This window comes from Balaenoptera musculus, chromosome 10 (assembly GCF_009873245.2).
Source record: "Balaenoptera musculus isolate JJ_BM4_2016_0621 chromosome 10, mBalMus1.pri.v3, whole genome shotgun sequence".
In the NCBI taxonomy this organism is placed as follows: Eukaryota; Metazoa; Chordata; class Mammalia; order Artiodactyla; family Balaenopteridae; genus Balaenoptera; species Balaenoptera musculus.
In genome coordinates, this window is record NC_045794.1 from 53,320,212 (window position 1) to 53,333,642 (window position 13,431).

Consider the following 13,431-nt stretch of genomic DNA (forward strand, 5'->3'; position numbering starts at 1 on the left):
GATAATTGATCCATGGAAAAGGTGAGGGGAGGGGGAGTGTATATTAGTACAAATGTAGGTAGGTACTGTCGATGTGGTAACAAGATTCTGTGGATCCTGGTGCATCAGTACTCTCAAGACCATCAGCTGAGCATGACGATGGGGGAGAAGGTGATGGGATTGAGGAGAAAAGAGACGCCACATACTAGATGTCAAGGAGATCAGCAGAGTAAATGGACTAAAGGCACAAGTGTGACTGCCTGGCAGCATAAAGGACCCACTTGAGAGCCATGACTTTGATTTTAAACTGAGTCCAATTACCAGGGTTTTTATTCCCCCTCCCCCTTCCAGCTACATTCAGGTGTATGGGTAGAGCTCAAAATTGGAAAACTGGATTTCATCAGTATGGTAGATTTGTCAAGGGAGTTCAACAAAGTGAGAGGGGAGCAAGAGAATGGACAGCATATGCAAGGGAGGGATTATAATAATTGAGTGTGGACTTTATGGATAAAGAGAAAAGTGAGAACGTCAAGAGGTTGGGGCCAGAGAGGAGGTGGCAAGATTTTGGACTTGGTATCCAGACGGGGGTAGGGATCGTTGGGGTCAGAGTATTAGAGGATAGGAGATGTACTATTAATGAATCTTGAGCAGATTAATGAAATAGAATTTACAGACGGGGTGAAGTTATTGATAATGAGAAGTTCTAGGGGATGAGTAAGTGGCTGAAATAGTGGGGAGGAGAAAATCACTGGAGAAGACATATCAAGGAACTGAGAGTCCAGGGTATGAGAAAGATCATCTATTTTACATATATTCTAAACTACCAAGGATTAAGAAGAAATTAGCACTGGAAAGAATTACAGTAAGCAGGAGCTATATAGTCTAAAAATGAGAAGGAGAAATTGAGGTGGGGGAGAGCAATGGATGATGGCAACAGTGAAGAGTAGTGAGTGATACAACCTGATGATACAAAGTTCAAAAGTCAAAGACAGTTTTAGGGAACAGGGAGGAAGCATGGTCTGATACTAACTGCCAACATTGAAAATGCAAGAAATTTCACATAATCTATACATAGATTTCGCATAGTCTGGCTTTCACATAAAATTCTTCCTTCTCTGTAAATCAGAAGATCTGGCAAAGCAGGCCGTGCTGACTGCTTCACTCAGCCAGCCACAGCGATTTCCTGGCTCCCTGGCGTATTTGAGTTTGGCTCCCCTGTTCCAGCAATTCAAGAACTACTGGATTAGCCTCTGTTACTCAGCTTATTCAGGTAGTCCCTTTGAGGGGTATAGGGCTTCTAAAGCGTGTACAGATTGGCTGTAAAATTCTAGCCATTTGAACATTGAAAACAGGGATACAGAAACTCTTGCCCAAACGATGTTGGTTTTACCAATTTTCAAGTACATTTTGTGGAATACTTTAGCTGAGAACGACCTGGAAATTCAGGTAGCTACGAAATGATGGTGCATCATCACTGTTGATCTCTAGAGGGCGTCATTCCCAAAAAGTCCAAATCTGAAAGGTCGCAAATAGGTGTTGATATTTTTCAGCGGATAGCCATCGTCCACTCTTCAGTCCTTCAGGCTGGGATTTTTCTCACCACGTTCGAAGCATGCCCTCTTTTTTGGCAGTGGCATTCGTATCATGCCTGCGGTGGGATATTACAGCATAAACGGTAGAAGATTTCAAAGCAATAGCCAATTTTACTTAAACTCCCTGTTGAAAGCAAGAGGAAGATGCTGTGAAGCACTTAGAGGAAGGAAAAAGTGGTCGAAAAATGCTTCATCAGGAAAGCCCATGGACAAGAGAAGGTAGAAAACCAAATAGCAGTTTTGGAGAAAGGACAGCCTCGAGAAGAAAACGACCACACTTTTATTTCATTTCGTTCTCTCTTATGTTTTTCTGTTCTTGGTATCTAGGTTCGTCTTTTTCCAATTATTATTTCAGACATACACATTTACCTGTTTAATTTCGGTAAAAGTTGGGAGGAAAGTGTGCCAAACGTTTAGAGTGGTTGTCTTCAGCTGGGGGGGGGGCTATGAGTGATTATTTTCTTCTTTCAGTTTTTCTGGGTTTTCCAAGTGCTCCTCAAGAAACAGGACAAAACGAAATAACTTTGTAATAAGAAGTCATGACAGGTCATCTCAGATCCATCCAGGCCAGGTCGAGGGGGTGGCGGACTCTCCATCAGTTCTGAGCTTCTGGTCTTTCTCCACCTCTCACTCTTTGCTTGGTCTCTTCACTCACGTCCCAAAGCCGGAGGAACGAAAGGACTGTTGAAAACCGAAAGCCAACCTACAGGGGGAAGCCGGGGCCGGGCGAGCCAGCGCCGGGCCGGGCCGGGCGAGCCCAGGGTCCTCTCCGGAGAGCGGCGCTGTGCGTCACGTGGGCCCCGCCCAGGCGCGGCCCGGACTCCGCGCGAGTGGCCGTCTTAGCAGCCGTCGTGGAAACAGGATTTCCGTGGTTGTGCAACGGCATCGCGCTTCCGCGGAGAGGCCTGGGCTCCGCGTTCCTCTCCGGCCCGGCCCCTCGTCTCCAGCAGCCCAGCCATGGCCTGGACGGCGGCGGCAGCGGCGGGGAGCCGCGGGGCCCGCGGCGCGCTCTCGGCGCACACGCTCCTGTTCGACATGCCGCCCGCGCTGCTGGGCGAGCTCTGCGCTGTCCTGGACAGCTGCGACGGCGCGCTCGGCTGGCGCGGCCTCGGTGAGTGCGGCCCGGGCGGCGGGGGCCGTGAGGGGTGGCAGGGCAGCGGCGCGCACGCTCCGTCCGACGTGCGGCCCGCGCGGTCCAGGACTGCGCGGCCTCCGGGGGTCGTTGCTGCAAACCCGCGCTTTCCTCGCTCGCACTGGGAGCGACTCCCCAGACCCACCCCCGAGCTCCCCCCTTCGTCCCTGAAACTTCGGGTAAGATTTAAGTGAGCGGAGCCTTGGGGAAACCAGCTCCCCGCGTGAAACCATCTAATGCTTCTCCACGATTCCTCCCTTGCTTGGTTCGGAATATTTTCAATAAGAAACGCCTGTGGGATGTCTTCTCGTCCTTTCAAAATGACCCCCAGAATATAATTTTCGTATGAAGACATGTTTATACCTTTAAAATATTTATCCTGTGGTGTTTTCAATGCACTCCCCTTAATTACACTTCAGGTGAAATGCTAAAGTAAAACATCATTTGTAATTAACGTGGCTCCCAGTTTTCTTAATTAAATATATCTTGCTTATTTACCCAATCTGGTGGAATGAAGTTTTAGGCTAGAGAGTGGCTTTTTAATTTAGTCTAGCAAGTTGGCTCCAAGACTTCATTTTATGCAGGCTTTGGAAAGTTGAGCAACGGCCTGTTGGAAGTGTTGAGTGTGATCAGAAATAATTCAGGCAAAAATCTGTAAGTACGTGCGTTCATGGTTAGATTTGATACCCCATGATGTCGCAATTAATGTTAGTTGAAAATAAACACAAATATGTCAAAGCGGCTTAGCCTTAATTCTCTGAAATAGCTATTATTCTTACCAAAAATAGCAGAAGACCAAGGAGGAAAAAAGTTTAATTTGTTGTTGATGAACAGTATGGTCACACTTTATGGAATGTGGCATAGGGTTTCTAGTTGTATAAGAATTGTTCATTATAGGCTCTGTAATTTTATATTGTAGCCCTTCAGTAAAAATCAGAAAACTCTGATTTCTGGAAAGCATGGACATTTCTAGTATGTATTTGAGAGATATCCCTCCCACACCAGATCTTTTTGAAATGGATGATGGCATGGCAGTTTTTGCACCTGTTGGTTTCCAGAGGTACTGAATTTGTAAATGAAAAATGTTTTTAGTCCAGTCCATGGTTAGTGAATGGACTGAGTAGATATCATAAATGTGTGAAGTAGGTTGGTGTAGACTGTGAAAATATAAGAACATATGTCTCATCTAAAACAGTGAGTACTCAGCCCCAGGTCACTGCTCCTTTTCAGGAAGTTCAGCTCAGTGTTGCTGAATCTTTCCTCTCCCACCCCCCTCTCTCCCTCCCTCCCTCCCCCCTCAGCATTGAAATTCGGATATTCATTCATTACCTGTGTTGTTTCATAAACCCTTCCAATGCCCCTGTCAGGCAGGCACTATTATCATCAGCAGTGTTTGAACAGGTGAGGGAACTGTGGTGCACATTGGTTTAGTAACTGGCCCAAGTCAACAGCTGGGAAGTGCAAAGGGAGGACTTGAAGCAGATTATACAAGAAGGATGAAGTATATGAAGACTCTCTGGACTATATTCTAAATTTTTCTGTATATTTAAATCTGTTCTGGGACTTCCCTGGTGGTGCAGTGGATAAGAATCCACCTGCCAATGCAGGGAACACGGGTTCAAGCCCTGGTCCGGGAAGATCCCACACACCACGGAGCAACTAAGCCCATGCGCCACAACTACTGAGCCTGCGTTCTAGAGCCCGAGAGCCACAACTACTGAGCCCACGTGCCACAACTACTGAAGCCCGCGCACCTAGAGCCCGTGCTCTGCAAGAAGAGAAGCCACCAAAATGAGAAGCCTGTGTACCACAACGAAGAGTAGCCCCCTCTCGCCGCAACTAGAGAAAGCCTGCGTGCAGCAATGAAGACCCAATGCAGCCAAAAAAATTAAAAATTAAATCTTAAAAAAAAAACACCTGTTCTAAACAATAAAGTCCATTTAAAATTAAAACAAAAAACAAAAAACACATAGACTCTGCAGTCTGTCTACATTTCCCTCTATGACTTCCTCAGGGTCACAAGTACTGCTGTGTTCTTTCAGCTGCATCTCACAGTCTCCCTGAAGTATAGCCACTTCTGCCATGAAAGAACCATTCAGTGAACCATTTCAAATATGCAGCCCCATTTTCCTAGTAGTGGAAATAAATGAAGACCACCGAAATGAGAACAAGCAAAGGCTATTTATTCAAAGCAAGGGAGTCAGCTCCCATGGCTTGCATTTGACTGAGATGCAAAGGCAAGCAGAGGATTGGAAAAGCTTTATAGCTGAAAAAGAGAAGGCTTCAGGTATGCCCTGATTGGAGGCTGTTGGCATGGGGGAAGCTGTATGCAGGCCAACTAGGAGTGGGGAATTCTGTTTAATTAAGGGTACATATTTGGCTTTCTCCAGTTGGCCCTAAATTGGAATTGGGGCAAAAATTAGGAAAGCTATCAGCTCTTAATGAAGCCTTGGCCATTTTGGGCCAATTGCTATAAGGGTTATTGTTTGGCTTTCTGGACTAGTTGCTACAGATAGTAGTTTGACTTCCTAGACTGGTTACTCTAGATAGAACATTGGCTTCCTGGGCTGGTTGATGCATGTTGTGGGTTAGAGTTCTGTTTGTATATCTATCTGGCCATTGTTCCTTTGTATATTTGTTCTCTTATAGGGGAAGAATCTAAACTGTTTACTCCTTCATACTCCAGCTATAATTCATTGTGTAGGGGGTTTGTGCCCCTGCTGTCTGGACCAGAGCTCTAGAAGGAGACCTGGAACGGACCAGCTGCTTCATGAATTGTTGGCTCAGCAGAAAGGGAAGGCTGGCTCCGTTCCAGGTGGTTGAGGGCAACTGCTTGTGTTAAATAGGCTGAGTTTCCCCATTGGCACAGTGAAAGGAAAAAGGGGGGAAAGAGGTGCAGGGAGGGAAAACTTGACCTTAGAGGACGGAAGGGGGAATGTTGGAGGACTGAATCAAGAAGACAGTTTCTTTTATGCTCAGGACAGCTGAAAGCCTGAGGATACAGAGGGTCCAAAATTCGATATAGAAAGCAACTGTAATAGTAATGGGCAAGAGAAGAGAAAAGCGGTAGAAGAGATTAACCAAACTAAGTGTTGGTTCTCGAGCTTATCATGATTCTTGATAATGGTGAATATCAAGCTATGTTTACAAAGGCAGATCATATGGTGGCCTATATGGTATAATCAGTGTATACAGGATAAGGTAGACAGCATGTTAACAAACAGGAATCACCTGTGCAGTCTTTAAAAGCTACAAATGCCCAGACCCCACCCCTGGAGCTGTTGATTCAGTAGGTCTGGGTCAAGGGTCCAGCATCTTTCTGTTTCTTGCCAAGCCCCACAGTTGAATCTGATGCACAGCCTGGTTTAGGAGCCATTTGCTTCGGCCAAATTCTCTTCTTTAATAACATCTTATTGTAACAATTACTTTACTGTAGTCTTTCACTACTCTACTTAATTCTATCTTTAAACACATTCTACATATTAATCATTAAATCACTTATATTTTATTGCTATTGAAAATGGTGTAAACACAAGATAATATATTCTCTGGTTGATGTTGATGATTTTATGGCTTTACAATGAAAGTAGGACCACTGTAGAAAATGCCATTCATCTTACAACTACCTCAAAGACATAGCGTATATGCAGAGCCTCTGGTGACAACTGATTTCATTACGTTACCTTGAACTAGTGTTTAAATTGTTTGGAGCAGCTCACACTGTAAAACCTCTCAACACTTACAATGAGAGAGGAACCCTGCTTACAGATACTATGTAATAGGTTGTATTCAATTTTCTTCCTCTCAAAAAAGGAAAGAAAATTATCATAGAAATTATTATTAATCACTTTAAAACAAATTAAATGTAAAATCACATTAAATATGCATTTGAATATTTAGTAAAGATTTAAAACAATAATAATACTAATAATTGCCACCATCTTTTTTTTTTTTTTTTTTTTTTTGGCGCTTAATTTCCACCATCTTTTGAGTGCTTACTATTTGCCAGACCCTCTGTGCTAAGCACTTTACATGGATTATCTCATTATTTATCACAAAAACTCTGAGACAGGTACTCTTTCTATTTCCATTTTATAGATAGGAAAACTGACTCTCAGAGAATTTAGGTAACCTACCTCAAATCATAGTCTAGTATGTTGCAGACTAGGATTCTAACCAGATTGTCAGACTCCAGAGTCTATGTTGTTGTCTTTCTTTAATTTTAAATAGACTTTATTGCTTAGAACAGTTTTAAATTGACAGAAAAATTTAGAAGATAGTATCAGTACAAAAAGTCCTCATATAGTCTATCCTTCCCATATACTCTGTATCCAGTTTCCCATTATTAATCTTACATTAGTATGGTACATTTGTTACAATATTGATACATTATTATTAAATACAGTTCTTACTTTATTCAGATTTCCTTTATTTTTACCTCAAGTCCCTTTTGTCTTCCAGGATCCCATCTAGGATATCATATTTCACACATTTCATTTAGTTATCGTGTATCCTTTGGCTGCTTTTGGCTGTGATAATTTCTCAGACTTCTCTAGTTTTTGATGACCTTTACAGTTTTGAGGAGTACTGGTCACTACTGATCAGTGCTGATCTACTGTTTTGTAGAATGTCCCTCAATTGAGATTTGTCTGATGTTTTTCTCATGACTAGACTGAGGTTGTGGATTTGGGGAAGGCAGACCACAAGAGGTAGAATGACATTTTCGTTACATCCTATCAGGGGAACACACTACATGACTAATCACTGTTGACATTAACCATGGCTGGAGTAGTGTCTATCAGGTTTCCACACTGTAAAAGCAGTCTTCCCCCACGCCACCTCCCACCCCTTTCCATATTATGCTCTTTGGAAGGAAGTCACTATGTGTGGCCCACACTTAAGGAATAGAGAGTTATGCCTCCCCTCCCTGAAAGTGGAGTAGAACCCATGTTCTTTTGACCACCATGGCATTTCTCACATCTTACAATGTTCTATCTAGATCAAACTTCTACTCTTCAGTTACCACCCCTTTTTCTGTTCCGCTTTATGGTAAAATTCCTCAAAAGGGCTGTTTACACTCCCGTTTCTCCATTCTCCCTTGAATCTGCTCCAATCAGGCCTTCACCCCCAACTGCACTGCTCCATTGAAATTCCTCTTGTCCAGAGTCACCGTGGCTAAATCCAACAGTCAGTTCTCAGTCTTCATCTTATTTGACACAGCTGATCACTCCTTTCTCCTGAAAGCTTTACTTCACTTCTAGAACATTACACTCTTTATTTTCTTCTTACAGGTTCCTCGTTCTCTCTCTGATCTCTTAGAACGCCCCTGGGATTAGTCCATGGACCTCTTCTGTTTATCTACTCTACCCACTATCTTGTCAATGCCATCTATGCACTAATAACGCCCAGATTTCTTGCCTGGGTCTCTCTCTTGAACGTCAGCACCGTCTACCTAGTCCGCCTATTTGCCTACTTGATAGACATCTCCAACTTAACAGTCCAGAAGTGCTCCCCTCCCCCAGAGTTCTTCCTCATCTTAGTTAATGGCAACCCCATCCTTCATTTGTTCAGGCCAAAACTATTAGTCTTCTGCGACTTCTTGCTTTCTCTCACAAACCACATCCTGTGTCTCAGCAAATGCTGTTCACTCGGCCTTCAGGATCTATCTAATAATCTGACCACTTTCTCATCACTGTCACCACAGCCATCCTTGTCCAAACCACAATCAGATTGCCTCTGGTTAATTTCAGCAGTCTCCTAACTGGGCTCCTTGCTACTGCATCTGCCCGCCTCAAGTTTCTTTTCAACCCAGCAGCCAGTGAGCCTGTTTAACATATGAAGCATCTTCTACCATTATCCTATTCAGAACCGTCCAGTAGCTTCCCATCTCACGGTAAACACCAAAGCCCTACATTGCTTTTCTCACTTCTTTCTCCTTATTTGTTCAACTCCAGATAAATTGGCCTCCGTGGACATTCAAGGAATGTTTTTCCTGTAGGTAACCTTGAGGCTTACTTCTTCACATCCTTCATGATTTTGATTACCTATTACACACCCTGGCTATGCTTTTAAAACTGATACCCCTGTGCTCCCTTATGCTCTTTTACTGCTTTATTTTTCTCTGTATCACTTCTCATTCCTCATATACTTTATATATATACATATACATACGTATATATTTCTTTACTTGTTTATTGTCCATCTAGAAATAAGCTTCATGAGGGCAAGGATTTTTGTTTGCCTTGTTTTCTGCTTATTCCTCTAGGATCTAATATTGTACCTGGTACAGAGAAAGTATGCACTAAATATCTGTTGATTGAATGAATTAATGAATGAACAGATGTCTGTTAAACATCCAAAACCTTTTTGGGCAGAACCTTAGACAAAGTATTATACTAGATACAATGTCATGGCCCCTGCGTGTAAGGATTTTCCAATTTAACATAGGCAACAGAACAGTAGAGATGCTATAAAGTTTAACAAGGGAAGGAAGTATGGGAAAATAGTACTGATCATTACCTGAGTGTGGAATTGTACAGCTTCTGAGTTCCAGACTGAAACACTGGTGTTGAGGGTGAACTGTTCTTCACTTGTCTCCCCGAAGTCATTAAAGTTTGATCCTTCCCTGGGTCTGGGATTGAGAGAGCAGGACAGATGGAAAGATCCCTGAAAAATCATGCGCAGGCCTTCCTGTTTATGAAATAGGAGTCCTACTCATGTAGGGGGTAAAAAGTACACATAAGCTTAAGTGTGGACAAGTATTATTTATTGTAAAATGTATGACCTAGTGGGTGTTAATGCTATGGTCTGTAAGAGGAGTTGAGCTAAATTATGCTTTTGAGTTTTGTTTTACTTTTTTAGGAATTAAAAATATCTTTTCAATCCTAAAGTTGTTTTTTTTTTAAATTGCCTAATTTGTGTGCTTTGTGGGGGGGAAAAAAAAGCCATCTTTTCCTTTTCCCATTTTGTTATCTCAAAACAAACTTTGCAAGAACGCAGACAATTTCCTAGGGGTTTTGGCATGTGGTTATATGCAAATACAAAGATTCCAAATAGGGTATGTTGCGTTATTCTAAAAAACCCCTTCAGAGACATATTTGCATGTGGTGAGTGATTTCTACAGCTGAATTCCCCAGCGTTAGCACTCCTAGATAGTCCTGCCCTCTCAAAACAGAGCCCCGAGGACCTTTGAGCATTGAATGATTATTAAGCTGTCACTATTTTCAGATCAATTTATTTCTGGACTTCTCAGGTCGACTTTTTTGGCTTATATTATGCCAAGATGCCTTTCAAACAAAAATTTTGCCTTCCAAAAAATGATTTTAAACTGTGTTTGAGTACAGCATATTTTTCCTGATTTATCTTTTCATGTAGGAGGCTCTTCACTTTTACAACACAACAGTCATTGGGAAGTTCACTCTTTGTTTAGGACTATTAATAAATAAAGTTCTACATTCTGGAAGGAACAAGTAAGGAAGGACTAGAGAAAACTTTGCATGTTGAAGAATGTAACAGGAATTAAGAGTTTGCATTCCTGTCACATCATATTGAAGCTATTGTTTTACGGAATTTGATCTAAATGAATTATACATTTTATGGATGCTAAGAATACTCTTTTAGTGGTGTTTCTATTCCCAATGCATCATCATTGGAGAAAAGCTATTAAGATTGTACTGTGAATCACCAGTTAGGGAAAGAGAAAACATTTCATTTCCAGTCCTGGAAGCAACCCATGCTTTCAGGATCCATTTTCACTGAGCTGGGTCAGTTTCAGCACTGTCAACTATGTACTCTTGGAAAAACGCCTTTGTCTAATCTAGCTTTCCTTAGACTTAGTGCAAACTCAGAAACCTTTGCCCCTGGGGTCAGTGTTAGGGAACCGTAAAAACCTCAGCTCATTTGGCATCTGTTCATTCACCCTCCAGCTAAATCTCAGAGATGTGCTCAAGGGAATCATGGCCTGTTGCACTTTTAAAAAGGAAATTCAGAAATTAAGAAAAAGAAAAATGGGGAATAGAATTATGTGGGAAATCTGACATCCCCTGGAACTTGAAAGGTTAACTCCAGATTACCTTAATAGTTATAAACTGTTCCTTTCCTACTATGAGAACTGTGAGCCATGAAATGTTTATACCTTTTTATGTGCAAATACTGTGTATGAGACTCCTGCTGCTATTGCCACCAGATGGATCTTCCAAAACCTAAAGCTTCCATCTTTGTGTCACCTCCTCAGAAATCTTAGATTGGTCCCATTTACTTTCAGGGTAAAATTTTAAGTTACACTGACACTCAGGGCCTCTGTCTGTCATTCAGCAGATACGTATTGAACGTCTGCTATGTGCTAAGCACATTCTTATGCAGGTAACACGGAGACTTCATGGAGCTTGTTCACCTTTTCTTTAACTTGAACCCTCTGCTCTAAGCATAGTGGTCTCCTCTTTGCCCCCTCATGCCCTTTTCTTTATTTCTGGCACAATTCTCCATTTGACAGGCTCTTCCTTCTTCCTTCATCTGACTGAAACCTTGCCCCAGTCCCCTGCTGTTGCAGAGTCAGCAGATGTCCCACCACCTCATGCTCCTTCCCGGGCTGTGGTAGCCCACACGGACATCTTCTTTCTTCACCCCTGTTAAATTATGTGCATGTCTTATCTCACAGAGTCAAAGTGGAAAGGGAACTGTTCTAATAAGGAAAAAAAAAGTCCTGCTGTGTGTTACATAAATTGTTAATTTATATGGTACATTATGCCTCTATAAATGTTAGCCAGTTGATTTACCAACAAAGTAGAAATCTAAACTTTCCCTTTGCTGAAATTTGATATTTAGCATTTCCTTATTGGAATGTTAATTTGGAGACTGGGAAGTGTTTTAAAGACTGGAAGTGTTTTAAAGTCAGTGCTTATGTAATCAGCAGGCCAGCAACGGGCAACCAAATTTAGTGTCTGTTTTAGGAGGGACTGTTTGTCACAGGACATTAACTGATGAGAGGTTTGAGATTGCTCAGTGAGGCTGTGACTTGTCTGGAGTTGTACTATAGGTTGGTGACAGATCCGCCACTAAACCCACGTGTTCCTGCATATATCCAGGGGGCCACAGTGATGTCTGGACTGGTGGCTTTTCTCATTAGAAGTCAGCATAGTCTATGGGGCTCAGAGTTCATTCTTTTGTCTTGTTTTCAAATCATAACTTGAGTGATTTTTTTTCTCCCCAGGGTAGTATACCCTATCCAGTTATTCCTTAAGAATTGGCCTCTCTTTAGAAATACTCATAGTTTTAAACTTGGCTCAGGCTCCAGAAACCACCCCTCTAGGAAGCCTTCCATGATGCCCCATTTTTAGTTAGGGACCCTTCCTCATGCTCCACTCACACGTGCTATGTGCAGTTACTGCACTGTTGCACACAGTAGATGCTCAGCAAATGTTTGAATTACACTGATTTGCAGTATTTCTTCTAAGAGCTTTTAGAAAGAGTTAAAGTGTCCATAAAAACGTGCCTCAACCAGATAGGCAGATGACATCATCCAAAAATACTTTAGAATAGAGTTAACGTGTCTTGCCAACTTTTTTTTTTTTTTTAATTTTTAAATTTATTTATTTTTGGCTGAGTTGGGTCTTTGTTGCTGCGTGTGGGCTTCCTCTAGTTGCGGCCAGCAGGGGCTACTCTTCCCTGCGGTGCGCGGGCTTCTCATTGCAGTGGCTTCTCTTGTTGCGGAGCACGGGCTCTAGACGTGCGGGCGTCAGTAGTTGAGGCTCATGGGCTCTAGAGCGCAGGCTCAGTAGTTGTGGCGCATGGGCTTAGCTGCTTCGCGGCACGTGGGATCTTCCCGGACCAGAGGACGAACCTGTGTCCCCTGCACTGGCAGGCGGATTCTTAACAGCTGCACCACCAGGGAAGCCCCGCCAACTATTTTTGCTTTGAAGGTTCCCTTCTATTTTTTTTTAGTGCTACTGTATCTAAAACATATTGGCATTTGGATAGTCCTTGCCTCTTCATGAGACATCATCTCTACAAAGAGATGTAAAAGGAAGATATTCTTGCCAGAACTTAAAATATGGAAGAAGGTCAAAAACATTCCAACTTAATGAATGGTATCACATATTTTATAGTAACTGTTTTCCCCCTACAGCCTAAGCAGGCATTCAGATTGAATGTTTCAACTTTATCTTCCCTTGTTTGACATGTACTTACCAGAGCAGCCACTTCCTTTCACTCTTTTCGGGCATAAGATGTGACTGAAATAACAAAACACTTGGACTTCCCTGGTGGCGCAGTGGTTAAGAATCCACCTGCCAATGCAGGGGACACGGGTTCAAGCCCTGGTCCAGGAAGATCCCACATGCCGCGGAGCAACTAAGCCCGTGTGCCACAACTACTGAGTCTGCGCTCTAGAGCCCGTGAGCCACAACTACTGAGCCCACGTGCCACAGCCGCTGAAGCCTGCGCTCTAGAGCCTGTGCTCCCTAACAAGAGAAGCCACCGCAATAAGAATCCCGCACACCGCAGCGAAGAGTAGCCCCCGCTCACGCCGCAACTAGAGAAAGCCCGCGTGCAGCAATGAAGACCCAGCACAGCCAAAAATAAATAAATAAACAAATAAATAAATTAAAATAAATAAAACATTCAAGATAAAAAACTTTGTATATATTAGTTAGGTTAGACTAAGTTATACTGCAGTAAAAAGAAAAAAAAACAAATAAGACCCCACCACCTAAATCTCAGTGGTTAGCATAA

At 42.7% G+C, this 13,431-nt stretch overlaps 1 protein-coding gene across 1 annotated transcript in view; it reads left to right on the forward strand.

The window, feature by feature from the left end:
- The first annotated feature begins 1,805 nt into the window (after window positions 1–1,805).
- IRAK3 (interleukin 1 receptor associated kinase 3) overlaps window positions 1,806–13,431 on the forward strand; it is a 48,030-nt gene continuing 36,404 nt past the window's right edge. The window contains exon 1 of the mRNA XM_036866928.1: window positions 1,806–2,682. Coding sequence (XP_036722823.1) covers window positions 2,529–2,682 — 154 coding nt within the window. The 5' untranslated portion in view covers window positions 1,806–2,528. The remainder of the gene's footprint in view (window positions 2,683–13,431) is intronic.